This window comes from Agelaius tricolor, unplaced genomic scaffold (genome assembly GCF_023055355.1).
Source record: "Agelaius tricolor isolate 1412-34295 unplaced genomic scaffold, bAgeTri1.0.p SCAF_7, whole genome shotgun sequence".
Lineage (NCBI taxonomy): Eukaryota > Metazoa > Chordata > Aves > Passeriformes > Icteridae > Agelaius > Agelaius tricolor.
This window is the reverse complement of record NW_027269267.1, coordinates 25,585,999-25,602,135: the sequence shown is the minus strand read 5'-3', so window position 1 is coordinate 25,602,135 and position 16,137 is coordinate 25,585,999. Positions and strand designations below refer to the sequence as shown.

The 16,137-nt window shown below is 38.2% G+C and overlaps 1 protein-coding gene across 7 annotated transcripts in view; it reads right to left on the bottom strand.

Moving 5' to 3' along the window:
• Positions 1-2,038: 2,038 nt before the first annotated feature.
• ARHGEF7 (Rho guanine nucleotide exchange factor 7) overlaps positions 2,039-16,137 on the bottom strand; it is a 116,148-nt gene continuing 102,049 nt past the window's right edge. For 6 of the 7 annotated variants that reach the window (XM_071430624.1, XM_071430625.1, XM_071430627.1 and 3 more), the window contains 3 exons: positions 8,947-9,046; positions 8,269-8,323; positions 2,039-5,128 (listed from right to left, as the gene is read on the bottom strand). In XM_071430624.1, coding sequence (XP_071286725.1) covers positions 5,006-5,128; positions 8,269-8,323; positions 8,947-9,046 — 278 coding nt within the window. In that variant the 3' untranslated portion in view covers positions 2,039-5,005. Of the gene's footprint in view, positions 5,129-8,267; positions 8,324-8,946; positions 9,047-16,137 lie in introns of those variants that run through there. The other variant, XR_011679729.1, reaches the window with a different exon arrangement.

The following is a 16,137-nucleotide window of genomic DNA, read 5'->3' as shown; positions in this document are numbered from 1 at the left end:
TGGGCAAATTTTGGACTGTGAAGACCTGCAATAAGTAATTGGTACCAAAGTTGTAACTACTCATAGTAACTTGCAGAACTGTAGCTCTCGTGTCTTCCTAAGGAGACAGTTAGGCCTGGACAGTGGCTTTAAGGCAGCCACACAAGGTAAAATATGACAAGCCTCTATCCCTTTTCTAGATGATGAAGCATGTCTTGCAGAGCAAATTCATCTCAAATTTCATATCAGCATTTCTCCAAAGTGCAAACTCCCCTTTTCTGGGACCCTTCAGCATCAGCACTGTGGGACTTAGGGAGTATCTACAGATAAACACATACACATATTAACCCACACAAGCCCTGCCTATTGTAGTGAGGCCCCTCACTCCCACAATCAAGGATTACATGCTCCTTCTTTTCCCTTCTCATGACCTATTACAGTGAGTGAAGTTGTGACAGTGGGTAACAGCAAGTTCTGCACCTGAATTTCTGAGCTTGGTAGGTGTAGCAGGTTCAACAGGATGTAACTGAGACATCCCTTGAACAAGCAGGACACAGCTAAACCTCAGACAAAATGGTAGTGCCTTGAGGAACACCCATTTTAGAGTGCAGCAGTGAGGGAGAAGTGCAACAAAAAGTCCTGTAAACACCCAGGTTGGAGAACAAGGGGAACAAGGTGCCAGAGGTGCTGGAGAAAGCTCCCCTGTAGCCTGTGGAGAACACCACAGTGAAGCAGGTTTCCCCTGCAGCCCATGGAGGACTCCACACTGCAGCAGATGCACTGAAGGAATCTGCAGTCCATAGTGAGCCCTCAGTGGGGCAGGATGATTGGCAGGAACTGTAGCCCAGGATGAACCCACCTTGGAGCATATCTATCCTTGAAGGACTGCCAGCTGTGGAGAAGACCAACACTGGGGCAGAGAAAAGCATGAAGGGGGAGCAGGAAAGAGGAATTGTTATAGACAGACCAAAACCCCCATTCCCACCCTCCTGCACTGCTTGGTGGGGGGAAAGGGGAAGACAGGGGCAACAGAAATGGAAGAGTCAAGTTCATCCTAGAGTGGAGTAAGGGAAAGGTGGCTTAGTTTTTTTGTTTGTGAACAATAGGAAATCAGTGGTTTTTATCTCAATGCAGAAGCTTTTCCATCTTATTCCTTCTCCCATCTCCTGCTGAGGGAGAGGTGTAAGAGTGGCTGTGTGAGGGTCTGGCAGCCGGCAATGGTCAACCCACCACAATAAAAAACATTCAAAAAGAAAAATCCCCAAAACACTTCAGGTAACAAGGAAATGACCATTTCAAATTGTGCAAAATATTCATCTTAACAGTGATGAACCCAAAGAAAAGTTGCAAAGTGAGACTTCTGAGAATAATTATAAACTGCTACAAATAAAGTCCTCTGTTCCAAGTGTATCTCCTTGCTGAACTAAGCTGGAATAAATCTATCATTTCGCACACCCAAGATGTTACTAATCCTGTCAAATGCTTTGTCCAAAGACTGAAACCATCTTTTGAAACAAATGGCTCTCTGCACTCTCCTCAACCCATCCCACCATCTGGCATAAAGCCACACTGATGATTCTGCTACCATAAAAATCACCCCACTCCTCCCATTTCAGGCAGCATCAACCACAAAATGTCTCTATGGCACACACATCACAAATTTCTGTCTATTCAGATAAATCATGCATGTAGACATTTTTTACTCAATTGATGCAGTTTCTAGTGTTTCCTGCTTTTTTTCCTTTCACTATTTTCTGTCTTTGATCTCCTCCATTTCTTACATTCCCTGAGCAGGTCAGGTTGCCAAACAAAGTGAACATTTCTCAATGTAAGACAGTTAAGATCCTCCTCCTCACCCCTCTAAACAACCCTTGCTTTGTTTTTATTTTTTCTCCAGGAATCAATTTACTATTAGAATAGACCACAAAAAAACTCAAGATAGTATAGCAGTTACTAAATTGGAGAGGTGCTTATTTGTATGAATGGCAAAAAAAAAAATAAAGCAATTTCCCTTTATCTCATAGCCCACATATTAGATGAAACATAACACTTCATAGGGTAGGGGAAAAAATTCATGGTTTAATTACAATGTAGCATAAAAGCTTTAGTAGTGGATACCAGGATATTATTGTGACATCTAAACTAGAGTTCTTCACAGACACTGTAAACAGATACTCTAAATTCCCTAAATGATTTGCATTAAAAAGGTTTATACAAAAGCAGTCAGTTATTCAATCTTTAGGATGTCATGACATGGTGAGACAAACACACATACATCAGTAAGTACAGAGAAATGTTATGCTACATTTTGGACAGTTCAGAACCGAAAGTGCTTCACATCTATAGGATAAGAAATGGCTTCATCTCCTCATCCCTAAATGATGAGAGCAAACAAACAACCCTTTAATAGGTTAAATAAACAGTGCCCCATTTATCCATGCTTATGTAAAGTTTCCAACAATTCAGAAGGTCCATGGTGACATTTACAATCTATATACACTGTAACAAATTGTCAATGAAAACAAGTTCAGGTACTTCTTGGTTCCCTAAAGTCGGAAGCTGCTCTCTGCACTACAGACAAAAGCTACCTACAATATTAGGTCAGTTTTCTTTTCTGCCTCCTTTTTCTTGTGTGTGTGTTTGTGTAAAAATTAGTCCTCTCAATCCACCTTGAATAAAATCAGTCCCTAAGTCCTGGTCATATTTAACAACTGCTTCATCCCAGTGTTTAAGGCATGTTCATTAGATGTCAGTGTAGGGGTACTGTCAGAAATTATATATCACAGGTACTAAGAGTCAGCAGATTTACATAGCAACACCACTCTTTACAATATAATGCAAAAGAAATTGTTATGATGGAAGTTGTTCCTGAGTTAAAATTTGCTAAATACTACTAAGCTTAATGTTTTCCTTTTATACTTCTTCCTCTGGAATGTCCTTTCATATCTGCTCAATTGAAAATTAAAAATCTCTCTGAAAATACCCTGGATGTCAAAGTGAAAATGTTAGCAAAATTCTAATTATATTGATTTTCCCACATCTAAATTTGGCCATGATAGTATGCATTTTCAGGGATTAGTATCACTTAGTCTTTAGCAAGGATATTTTCTAAATGTGAAGATAAATAAAATGTCAGTCCACAATTTTGTGCAAATATCAAGGGAAGATTTTGGTAACAATAAATTACAAATTTAAAGTTCTGTGAAGATATAAAACTGGTAATGTAGATATTTTTCATTTTCTCCTCCTTTTGAATTAAAGGAAAACATTTTTAAACTGCAGGAACACAAGACACCTACAAATATATTCACCTTCCTAAAAGAGACAATTTGTCTACTCAAGTTATGAAGCATCCATTCCCACAGAATTGTTTCTCAAGTATGTAATCATTGACAGAATTTCCTATTTTAAAAAAGCTGTTCTTGACTGAAAAAAGTGGGTAGCTTTAAAAGTAGATTTTTCATTAGATTCAAAATGTGCATTACAATTCTTATAACCCAAATCATCCTGGCTCCAACTCACTAAAGTTTGTACAAACATTTGCTGAAGTCTCAGCATTACATTTAGCAGGCGTTAAAAGAGCAGTAGAAAATCAGAATGACGAAAGGTGTGACTCAAGTCTGTGCTATACCTGCACTTCTGACTCAACTGAACACAAACCCCTCAGAAAGCTGCACTGTCTGGAGTGAAATCCAAAGTTTGATGAAATCCATGAAAACAATGAGCTTTAATGGGATTAGTATTTTAAGTGCTTCATCTGAAGCTCACCGTTTGCAGTGATGTATCATCCATCTCCTATCTTAAATACAAGAAGCTGCAGTGATTGCACCTATCAGACTAGGGAATTAATGTTCCTTTATGTATTTTAAAATCTGTCAGCAGTGCAAATTATGAGTTACAGTACGATTAAAAAAAATCTTCCACATTTCTTTCCATTTAAATCCCAGTAGGACAGAAATCAGCAACATGCAAAGAAAAAAGGGTGGGAAAGGAATGACTGCTTCCACAGTATGGGAACTCCAAAAATTATATAGTGGTATAGAAACAAAGCTCTGAATGAAGTTTGGCCTAGTCCATGTGTCTTTTGCACAAAGGTTAGCTAAAATTTAATTGCTGTGACCATAAAATATAAATAGCAACAATTTATTCACATAATTCTGGATTAGATTGATTTTTTCCTTTAACAAACGGTATGATCTGTTATCAGCCAGCTGTATGTTTAAGCACAACAATAGAAACTGTAGTACATAAACACCTAAAAATCACAGTCATAAAAAGCAGGCAAGTACATCAGTCTTTTGGTGGTCAAAGCACAATAGATTAGTCTGCCAAACAAGTGTATGTGAATGTCAATTGTGGGCATTAGATTTGTTAAAAATTGTTTCTACTGTCAATAAACAATTTCCTGTATTTTAATACTGTTCTTAAGGAACTGTAAACTGTTTAAAGTAACAGGTAACAGTAAAGGATTTAAATATAGTGGTAAATAGGAAAAATAGGGGTTTAAATTTGCATGTGTGGTGAGTGGGTAATTTGGAAGTAATTCATAATTATCCACAAAGAACTCTGACCTTTCTTAGGTAAGACAGTACTGCCATCATTTCTAACACTTGTGACCATTATAATAACACAAGAAAAAAACCCCAACATATCAGCCCTGATACATCAATCACATATGCATTCTAAATTACAGCTATTTACATGAAAAATATATATTTAATTAAAAAGCCACTGAAAAACATGGACTTTTAGTCAGGTGCTGCACTTTCTGCAAAATGAGGTAATTTGGATGCAAACAAATTAAGTTTAGTAGAGTTCAGGATCCACAGTCTCCATGCTTAAAGTACAGATTGCTGCAGTAAATGGCTTGACTCTTTCTGTATGTTCAGAGCAAGAAATCACTAGATCCAGTTAAATCCTGTTTTATAGTGCTCTTGATGCAACACTGACTAATGTCAGAAGGCTTCCCAGCTCAGTTCTACAACTGGTCTTTCAATAGAAAGAAGAAGGGGAAAAGAAAAAGTGGTTATAAGTTGGTTTCATCCCAAGATGGATCATTCATATTCTTTAAAACTTTTCTAACAAGCTTCTCCAAGTCCTTGCGAGCTCTTTGTTCCTCTTCTAATGATTTCTTCATCTTTTTGTTATCCTGTGCAACAGAGACAGAGACATTACTGGTTGGCTCTGGGGGCTTTTAACAGATCTCACTACACATACACTGTCATTTACAAACTCTGAAGGCTTTTCCCAATAAAACTGATATTAGCTGTACAAAAGCAAAGCTTCTATTAACTTCACAACTTACACACAGTTATTTCACACAATGCAACAAAAGCTCCCAAATGGAAACTGAGCTACTTCCTATTTGTACTTAGGGGGCCTTTATACAGCAAGTGCTACTAACAGATGGCCACTAATCATGAATTCTTCTGCTCAAATCTGATCAATGAGGAGTAGAATATATTTGTTGCTAATGGAGAAGGGAAATGAGCAGTAAGCAGACTAAATATCCCCTGTAAGAACCTCCTGTGATTTTAACTGGTCTCAATCTCCAAAGAGCTTAAAACTTAATGCAAATCAACTTGTTTCATTAGGAATGTAAATAGTTGAAAGGAGTATCCTAAAACCAATACATTCTCTGAAAAGTGTTTTGTGACTAGATTTTAAACTAGACTGATGACTTCCAGCAGTCTAAGAGAAGTTTGAATTTCAAGGAACACCATCTCTCCACATGTGTATTAACAAGTGAGTTCTCACTGTTTAGTGCCATCAGGCAATATTGAAATAAATGAACAACAGGACCATAAGGATGACAGGGATCAATCCATAGGAATGCTCACATTGTTTAATCCTGTACAGGTCAAGGTGATGCTGGGAATAGTAGGGAAGCAACCAGAAGGTAAAATAACATGGAAATAAGGCCCCAAGACAAGTCTAAAGGTTTAACAAACACAGGCCTTCAATCCAAGGGTCCAACTGGACTCCCTTTATGTGTCCTTTACATACATTTTAGAAAAAGGATGAGATCATAAAACCATAGAATGAGTTGAGTTGGAAGGGACTCATCAAGATCATTAAGTTCATCTCCTGACCTTGCACAGGACACCCCAACAATCACACCATGTGCCTGAAAGCATTGTCCAAATGCTTCCTGAATTCACACAGGCTTGGTGACCTGGGCCTGGGGAGCCTGTTCCAGTACCCAACTACCCCCTGGGTGAAAAACCTTTTCCTAATATCCAACCTGAACCTCCCCTAACTCATTTCATGCTGTTTCCTCAAGTCCTGACACTGGTCACCAGAGGAGATTGGTACCTGCTCCTCTTCTTCTCCTCACAAGGAAGTTATAGACTACAATGAGGTCTCCCCTCAGCCTCCTCTTCTCCATGCTGAACAGACCAAGTGACCTCAGCCCATATGGCTTCCCCTCAAGGCCCTTCACCATCCTCATGGCCCACCTTTGGACATTCTAACAGCTCAATGTCTTTCTTTTATCATGGAACCCAAAACTGCCCCCAGCACTGGAGGTGAGGCCACCCCAGCTCAGAGCAGAGCAGGACAATCCCCTCCCTTGCCCAGCTGGCCATGCTGTGCCTGATGCCTCCCAGGACAGGGTTGGCCCCCCTGGCTGCCAGGGCACTGCTGACTCATGTTCAACTTGCCATGGACCAGGACCCCCAGGTCTCTCCATGGCACTGCTCTGCAGCTTCTTGTTCTCTAGTCTGTACATACAATAATGGTCTGTCACCTCATTAACTGTATTCCCTCCTCAAGTCTGTTAAGAAACTTCATTATTTGGAAAGTTCATTATTTTATGTAGGAACAGATTTAAGTTAAGTCTGCCAATTCAGGACCAGCTCAAGCGTATTGCCTGTGGAACAACAGCTATGAAAAACTGATGGAAGCTGCCCTAGGAAGGATCCCACTTTGCAGTCTGGTTTCTACACCAGCCAGGACACCATGTACTCCCAGAGAGCCTTTATCCAAGCCCTTGCCAGCTCAGAGATTATTTCTGCCCCTTCTTTGGTTGGCAGCATCAGAGCAGTGGACCAATAAATGCTTTTAAGAAGAGATTCCTGAATTCCTCATATGTTAGAAAATGAAATCAGACTTTAATATGTTTTAGCTTGAAAGATGTAAGATTCTGAAGAACATCTATTTAGAAAGGCACCAGAAAAGAGAGCTGTTACATGAAGCTCAGGAGAAGGTGACTTTTTATTTAAGGGTCATGGGGCTGTGCAGAGCTTCAGTGAGGCTGCACATTTATTCTCTGTACAAAAGCAGGAGGCCAGCAGGACTATTAGTGGGCTATAATTGCTGCTTTTATTACATGAATTGTATTTTTTAAAAGACTGCCAAATTCAGCTCTAACCTGGGATACTCATTCTTTATATGCTGAACCCAGCAGAATTTAAGCATGCAACACATCAACTGTCCTATTTCAAGGAATATGCATGACATCCTTAGAAATACTAGGCATGGTTACAGATGGCAAAAAAAAAATCACATTTATAGCCCCAGACCTGAAGAAATTTAAACACAAATCCTATTTACATTAACACAAGAAATTTTATCCAACTTCTGGAGTCAGAGTGGTAAGCAAATTCACACCTTGCATAGTGAGGAAAATCCAATGCTTCTTTTCACCTATACATTAAGCCAAGTCTACATACAGCACCATTAACATGGTTAAAACAAGCTATGCCCTGATAAAGTGATATTTTTATTTAATCATGGTGGATATTTAGAACAAGTGACAAAAAAGCACCCAGAGCTATTGTGAAGCCCTGATTAAAAAAAAAAAACAACACGTAATAGGCACTGAAAAGGACTCTTGTCTCTAGAAATGAGCAGTTTTAAGAACTGATCCATAGAGGTGTTCAGGTTACTTTAAGACTGTATCATTTTAGAACTATAAATATCTGGTTCTATTTAGGCCTTTATTAGTGTTCTCCAGCAACTGTGATTTCTCAGTCTCTGTAATCTTACTTTGCTGGTGATACAGCACAACTGAATTTGCTTAACACTTCCACCATTTCAGAAACTGCAACATCCAAAACCAGCTTAGTAATTCACTTCAGAGAAGCAGTCCTCAATGCTATTCTCAAAAGTCTGATAACAACAACAGGGAGTGTTTTTTTGCAAATGATATTTTACATTTGAAAGAAAATCTAGGCCAAAATTCAAGCTCATGACTGTCAAAGTGAACTTGCAAGCCATATTTAGTTTTATAACAAGTCTTCCATCTTTTCTTTCTCCATGTTGCTATAAATGTAGCAAGTTACCAACCTGTCTTAACTCCTGTACTTCATCCTTTAATGCATATACTGTGTCAACAAGGCTTCTAAAATGAAAAAAAGATAATCTGTAACAACAGTTTTCAGAAATACACATCTAAAACTATTATTAGACAAAACTGTTTAATGAAATGCAATTAAATAAAAAACACCCCGCACCTAATAGCTAATTTCAGACCTGTGTTAAAAAAAATACCTGTCTGTAATCCTTATTTATATTCAGTAAGGCAAGGACTTGTTACCAGCTTCTGTGACAAGAAACACCTGTCAAGCATTTATGGACCTCTGCTGGTTTCTGTATTAAAGCTTTTTAGAACAGAACTGTAGTTTCACTTCCAACGTACACTTTACCAAGAAAGTTGAATGACACCACAGGCTAACTAGAAGGATGACACCAATTTAATACTGAAATCTGACAGCACTTGGAAAAACTATTTGTAAGTGAAGCACATCACTTCTTGGCATGGGTGGAATAGCTTGCACAGCATATACAAAGAACCAGACATTTAAATGAAGGCCAGCTGCACTGAGAGGACTGGCAGCATACTCCAAACAGCTCTATTCCAACTACAAACACACCACACACAGCCTGCTATAATGGGAGACAGGAGGAGGAGGAAGAGTGCAAAGTTTACTACTTTAATTCATCATTCATTAAACATTTTCTTACTTCTCTTCTATAACAGTCTGACCATTACTTTTAGTTTCTTCTACAATAATTTTTTCTTCTTCTGGAAGCAGGACTTGAGGAGCTGATTCTTTACGGGAACCTGTTGTAAAAATAAATTACAAAGTGAGCAACTCACAAATATCCCTGGGGCATTTTAAAGATTATTCTTTCATTCACCACATGATACATCCCCATGACCAAGGTATACCACTTTCCATTTCTCCCTTCCCTCTACACATGAGTTACTGACACATTTTTTACTTTTGAAACCACAGCCTTACAACAACAAAAGGTTGTGTGACACCCCTACCCCACTGGTGACATAACTCCCGAGTCATGAACGGGGATGTTACACTGTTCAAGGAACAGTGCACTATTCAAGCACCAGTAAAAGCTGTGCAAATTCCCCACAGCAGATTGAGAAAGACATAGCTGTGTTTAAATAACAGCAATTTAAGTGTAAAGGACAGATTCTGATCTCACACTGATACAAATCCAAGATATAATTCTAAACCCACTACTCTGTCAGTAAGGAGCAGAATAGTGGTATCAAATGACACAGCAACTAAAAAAAAAGAAGTAAAAACCATTTTCCCCAACACACTGTAAGCATCCCACTTTGTGTGTGCACACATATACATGCAAATACTCTTACAGAGAACCTTTTAATCCTACAATACATTCCCTACCAAATGACACACACTCTTTGTATTTAATAGGTGTTTTAAAAAGCACTTCATGGTTTGATGATAAAAACTCAAAACATTCCAACATCTTCAGAACTTTCCACATATTACAATTTATAACATCAAAATAAAACATATAGATTATAAAAATGTAGTTCTGACTAGAAAAACTACAACTCAGAAATGTGCATCCACCCATAATTCTATAAACATTATTCAATTCAGCTGCAACAGATTACAAAGGTTTGGGTTTTTTAAGAAGGTCTGTAAATAAATTGGTGTCTAAGCATCTGTTCAGAATTCAAACACTGCAGATAAAACACTGAAGTTCTTACATTTTTTAACTAAGACATCAGTTTTAACAAACAAGGTACACCTGTCACAAATTCACTGTAGTGAACTTTCATTAACCAGGAATTTCTCAAGTCTCATACAGTTGAAACTGATAACTTGGTACTACAGAGCACTTGCCTGTCCAGAGAAATCAGTGGCTGAACAGCTGCTTTGTGCTAGCAGCACTTTTCTTTGAAGGTTCATGGTAAAATACAAAATATTAACAAATAAACAAAAATGTTGAATAAATCACAATAATTGCAAAATATTAACTTCCCAAACAGCTGCAGTCTTGAGTTCTGAACAGTGAGCTTGTAGGGATCCTATCTTAGCTGTACATGTTTAGCTATTTAAATTATTTTAGCAAACAATGACAAATGTCTTTAATGCAGAAAAAAGTTTCCTTAAGCTTACAGTAAAGATCTAATGTATCAGTATGTGATTGTCATAATTATATAGACTAAAGAGAACAGCAGATTTGAGAAAGAATCTTGTCCTCAAAAGCTGTAAGTTCTTCTTACGGAGCGAAGAAATCTTTTAAGGGTTAATACACTTCCACTTATTTTCCAGGAGGAACAACCTATAAAACAAACACATCCAAATTCTGTAGGGAGCTCAAGGACACTTCCCTGTTTGTGCTGTCAGTCTCTGTAAAAAGCTCTCTTATGTTTATTTCAGTTAATTGCTTACTGCTCTGCTTTATTAGCCTGGCAGCTACCACAGAACTGAATTAAATGTTGTATTAGGAATTAGTTGGCAGCAGCTGCTACCAGATCACTGCATTTTGGGTCTCTGTACTGATGTGGAGCACACCTTAGCACAGGCCAAGGAGACAGTGACCAAGGGGAGAGAACTGGCACAGGTTTCTCACCCGTGACTCCCATCACCCAAATGGAGCACACATTTTTCCCTTTGTACAGAGCTGCATCCAGCTGCCAGCCTGGGCAGGGTAATGGGTCCTTGCAAAGCACAAATAGCATGGAGGAGACAGCTTGACAGCAAATGTCCCAGCTGTTCAGTTATACACACACATGCATGTGAAGCAGATGTTACAGCAGCACATCCTGATAGAAGTACAGCAGAGCACAGCACACAACACTGCACAGACACACAAAGCACTTCACCAACATTATTATACACACAAGGAGACCTGAGGCTACACAAACACACCCAATGGAACACTGCTGCTGCCAACACTGACCTTCCTGTGCCACAGGACAGTAACCACTGCGGAACACAAGTTCCACTCCTGCCTTCACCGCTCCAATACCCTTGGTCATACAAACCCTTATCTGTATGTCAGAACTCTTGCTGCTCTTATGGTTCATACTTATGCAACAACCCCCACACTTTCTCTCCTTGATCGCGGTTTGGATTTTGTGAGCTTTGGACTGTTTTTCTTTATTGCAGATTTTTTTTCCTAAACCCCACAAGCACATGCTGAGTATCAAAGGTACAAACACACATCACATCTATCCTGCCACAAAGGATCTGGTCATCAAATGAGAACATGCACAGTAACATAGGACATGAGGTGTCAAGTTCTAAAGGCAAAAGAAAGCTATTTCTAAATCCTGCTTTTCTGCACCATTTATGCCAGCAGCTATCCTTTTTTTTTAAAGTTTTGGGTTTGGTTTTTTTTTTTTAATTTTTGCAATTACACATCTGGAAGTAACTTCAAGCAGAGTCATCACTGGCACTCAGCAATATCCCCTAAATTCCACCTTGTGCCATCATCAAGTTCTTTAGGCCTACACCCTGTGCAACCATTTCCCTCTGTAAAAGCTACAGCTTTAGGACATGAAGAGAGGGCTGTGTTACAGTACAGTGGGCACTTCCCACTGAATTAATACTGAAACGACAGTCTGGGAAGTTTGTACAGCTCAGATAATCCTGAACACCTTTGAGACACACTCCACATTTTCATGAAATAGGGTGGAAGAATCAAATTACTTTAACTTGCCATATCTGCTATTCCTCTATTCTAAGCACCCAAGTTTCACACTGTATTTTATTACACTGTATTCTATTCCAAGTCAAAAAGGCCAAATGACTATATTTAAATTTACCTCAACTGCCCAATTCACCTTGAGACAACATAACCACAAGTACTAGTCAGTTAGCATGTAGGGGTTTTTCAAGTGGGGATTTGTTGTTGGTGTTTTTTTTGGATTAGTTTGGGTTTGGGGGTTGGTTTGTTTGATTTTTTGGTTTTTTTTAAGATGGGCACCCTGCACCCCAAGCTACACAAAACAGGGTTTTATTTGTTTTGCAGGGTTTTTTTGAAAGGGGTGGGTATTGAAGGAAGTAAGGTAGATGGGAGGAGAAACTATGTTTGACAAACCCAAACAATTATTTCAACATTAGCACGTATCAACAAATATCAAGGCAAAATAAGTTGCATAACTTCTCAATAGAGAATTCTTAAAACCAGGGTCTTGGAAGAATGTCCCCGCTGTTTAGAAGTCTGTTGAGTAATTAAAGCAAATAACTGACCACTACAATCATGAGTCAATTAAGTTTCCATAAATGAAATTCCATGATAAAAAATAAAGCTATCTATTCAATATCAATACCTCTCAGCACTAGAGTGGAGAATAAGAATTACAATGCTTTTTGACAAAACCATACTCTAAATTATAGGTTTAGCAAATTTAGCCTCCAGAGTAAAGCCAGGAACAACACAGCCCACTTGACATTCAGAGCAGGGCTACAGGCCTTAGCAATACCCCCTACATTATGTGGTAGAATACCTGAAATAGGCCCATGAAGAATGGCCCCCTGCTTTTGGTTTGCAGTGTCTGATGCCCTTTCCAGCTAAATCAATCTGTCTTAAGCAAGCAGTTCTGAGCATTTCTATAAATAAGGAAAGCTGGAACCTGTTTGGGTATTTCCATGGTTGAAAGATTTCATAACAAAAGTCCAGTTTATACCTGCCTAAAACAGGTAGAGTGTCACTCCTTGCCCTGGAGTATGGTCTTAACACCAAACCAGGAAGAGACTGAATGTCACAGAGGCTCTCACTGATGTCTGTTTGCAACCATAACTCACAACCTCAGCCTTTCATTCACTCCCCTCCAAAAGGAGCATGACATCTTACAAAATGGTTGACACAGAGCCAGCCCCCTGCCATGGGCAGAGACACCTTCTCCTAGACCAGGCTGCTCAAAGCCCCATCCAAACAGGCCTGGAGCACTCTCAGGGATGGGGCATTCACAATTTCTCTGGGCACCATGCTATTTTTATATGGCACCATCCTGGCTCCTGACAGAAGCCAGGCTTCAGAAATAGCTGTACTGGTAAACAGCCGGGTCCTTTGTTTTGAATCATTTAGCAAACAAGTATGAAGGGAGTTCAGAAGTTTTGTAGAAGGGAAGAAAGAAAAGGGGGATGAAGTTCAGACACCTTTCTGCTTTAACTGGATATTAAATCTCTGCCTATGTCCAAAGATCATGTCTGTCAGGAAACATTTAAGCAAAGAGAAAAATTGAGGTGGTTATTCACATTATCTGCTAAAGTAGCTAATTTCAGGGCATCAGTTAAAAGACAACTCTCCCCAATCAACCAAGAACGATTTCCTCCAGCTGGTGAAAGGGAGGAGAAGGCTCATAGAAGACTATGAGTGTCCTAATTTAAGGTATAGAAGTGAGAGGTGTGGGCATGGTGGTAATTTCAAGAAGTGCACAGTATTATCTGAGGCCATGAGCAAAGACTCTGTTGCATGGCTGTTAAGTATTGCTGTTTTCTTCACTTCTTCATACCTTTACTCTGATTAGGAGGGGTAAGGAAGGGAACAGGGCAGGGATAAAGGTCAAAAGTTTGAAACAGTACTTTATACAATTCTGTTTTTCACCAACTTCACAAGCTAAGAAGCTCTCAGAAATTAAATTTACTTGAGTTTCAATGACAGGAGTGTGACTTGCCACTGAAAAACAAGTGTGTGCATACAGAAATGTTCAGATCCACCATTAACCACTGGCATGTACAGGCATGTACTTTTCTTAGTGAAGCAAATTTTAGACAAAAAAAATTACTTGTCATTTTAAATATTCAGTGTACCACTGCATTTGTTGTATTAAATATGTTAAAGCAGATGATCAGATGTGCCAAATTAATCTTCTCTTTCTTAATAAATTTTTCATGAGGTTCTAATACAAACAATTCTAAAAATGCTGCTCCCAGACTCTGCATGTGTTGAGATTTAAAAATTGGAAAAATCTGTGCTACAGATCTGCCAAAATCAAAAGGGTATCCTTTATTATCTTTGTAAAGAAAACACAAATCAGAAGCCAAATATCAGCTAAACTTTAGATCACTGTATAAGATACATCATTGTATCTTATATATATTTGCAAATTCTTGGGAATATTAAAAACGATTTGGGCATGAAGTTGTTTTGTCTTTTTTTAACCAAGAGAATCACAAACAGGAATTAAACCCCACATGACTCAGATGACTGATTTAGGCAGTTTACAGCAATATGCTTAGATGAGTAAAATGGAAACAAAGTGGACCAAAATATAACTTCATATGTGTTAGTCATGTAAGAACAGAATGAATAGTTTGAGAAGACAGATACACCATCTGAAGACATGGAAGATCCCTAAGACAAGATTTGGAAAGAGCTACTCCACTAAATTGCCTGTATTTCACTAACCAATGCAAGAACTTCCAAGCCCATGGCTGCAGGACTAGAGCTGCTACAATCATAGCAAAACAAAGTTATGACCTTTTAATAGAGAGGGGTGGTTATTACATTTATTCTGATGTAAACATTTTAGCACATATATTAGCTTACTGATTTGTTTAAATTCACTCATATGTAAGCAACTTTTAAGCAGAAACACTAAGTATAACTCTTGCTTTTAAAATAAAAATGTTGTCATATTAAATCATGAAAACACATTATATGCACCCTTAGTATATTAATAACACTTCTTTCTGGCAATAGGACCTGCAGAAGTAGATTTTAGATTGTTCCAATAATTCAGCTCATGCTTCTACTGAAAATATACCAACAAAAAAAGACCCCACAAAAAAAACCAACAACAAAAAAAAACACATGCCAAAATAAAAAACAACCAACCAACCAACAAACAAACAAAACAAAACAAAAACCAAACAAAAAAACCCCTAAAAGGACCAAAATAAAATCAATTTAACAGGAGAGGAAGGCAACAGAACAACCATCTATAGATGGCAATGTCTCTGAAATTATTTTTACAAAAAAGAGGATATAGAAGAATACATACTTCCCATTACACTGAATTTCCTGTAGATGCGAACTACATTAAACAAAGATTACACACTTATGTCAAAAAAGGTCTTTCATGTCAGCATTTGATTCCTCTGGGAAGAAGGGAAGAAGAGAAAGCAGGCATAGGGAGAAGAGGATGTGTTAAGTTACAAGTTCTGATGTCCTTTCCCCCTGTGTAATAATTAAATATTAAAGTCACAGTCTAGCAAATGCAAAATTTATTTCAACTGTACATAACAGATGTCCTTTTCATATAAAACAAAACACTTAATTGATATATGCAACCACAAACAATATGCATTACTGTACAGTACAATGAAACATTCAGATATACATCCATTTTGCATTTTCCAAAGGCAGTCACCTACTAAAGATGGCTTCTCCCATTCACAAATGAAGTGCACAATATATATTACTCTTTCTATGTTTTACGTCACTATATACACATTACTGTGTTTTGGCAAGATTATGCAAAACACCCAATCAATACTGGCTGGCTTCAGCTTATGGTAAGTACTAATTTATATGGAAACACTGCATAAGCCATGAGAAGAGGGCCTGACAATGGCTTGAACCTACCTTCCAATTCAGGTTCTCCATCCTTCCAGTGTATTTGTAACTGTACACATACAATTTACAGAATTGCATAAACATAAGGTACTGTTATTACCATGACTAAAGTTCCACAAAAATAGAAACACTGAACCTTTGGACTGAATACCATCATTTCCACATTTGTCCTTTTTTTTTTGTTTGTTTCAAGCATTTTGCATTAATACTCCTGATCAGTTCACAATAGTTTACAGCCTGTAACATTGAAGATGTAGAATGGTTTTAAATGTGCTGTGATGTTAATATGAGAATACACAATATGAGAGATCCTAATTATGATAGTACCTAATGACATAAATGCTA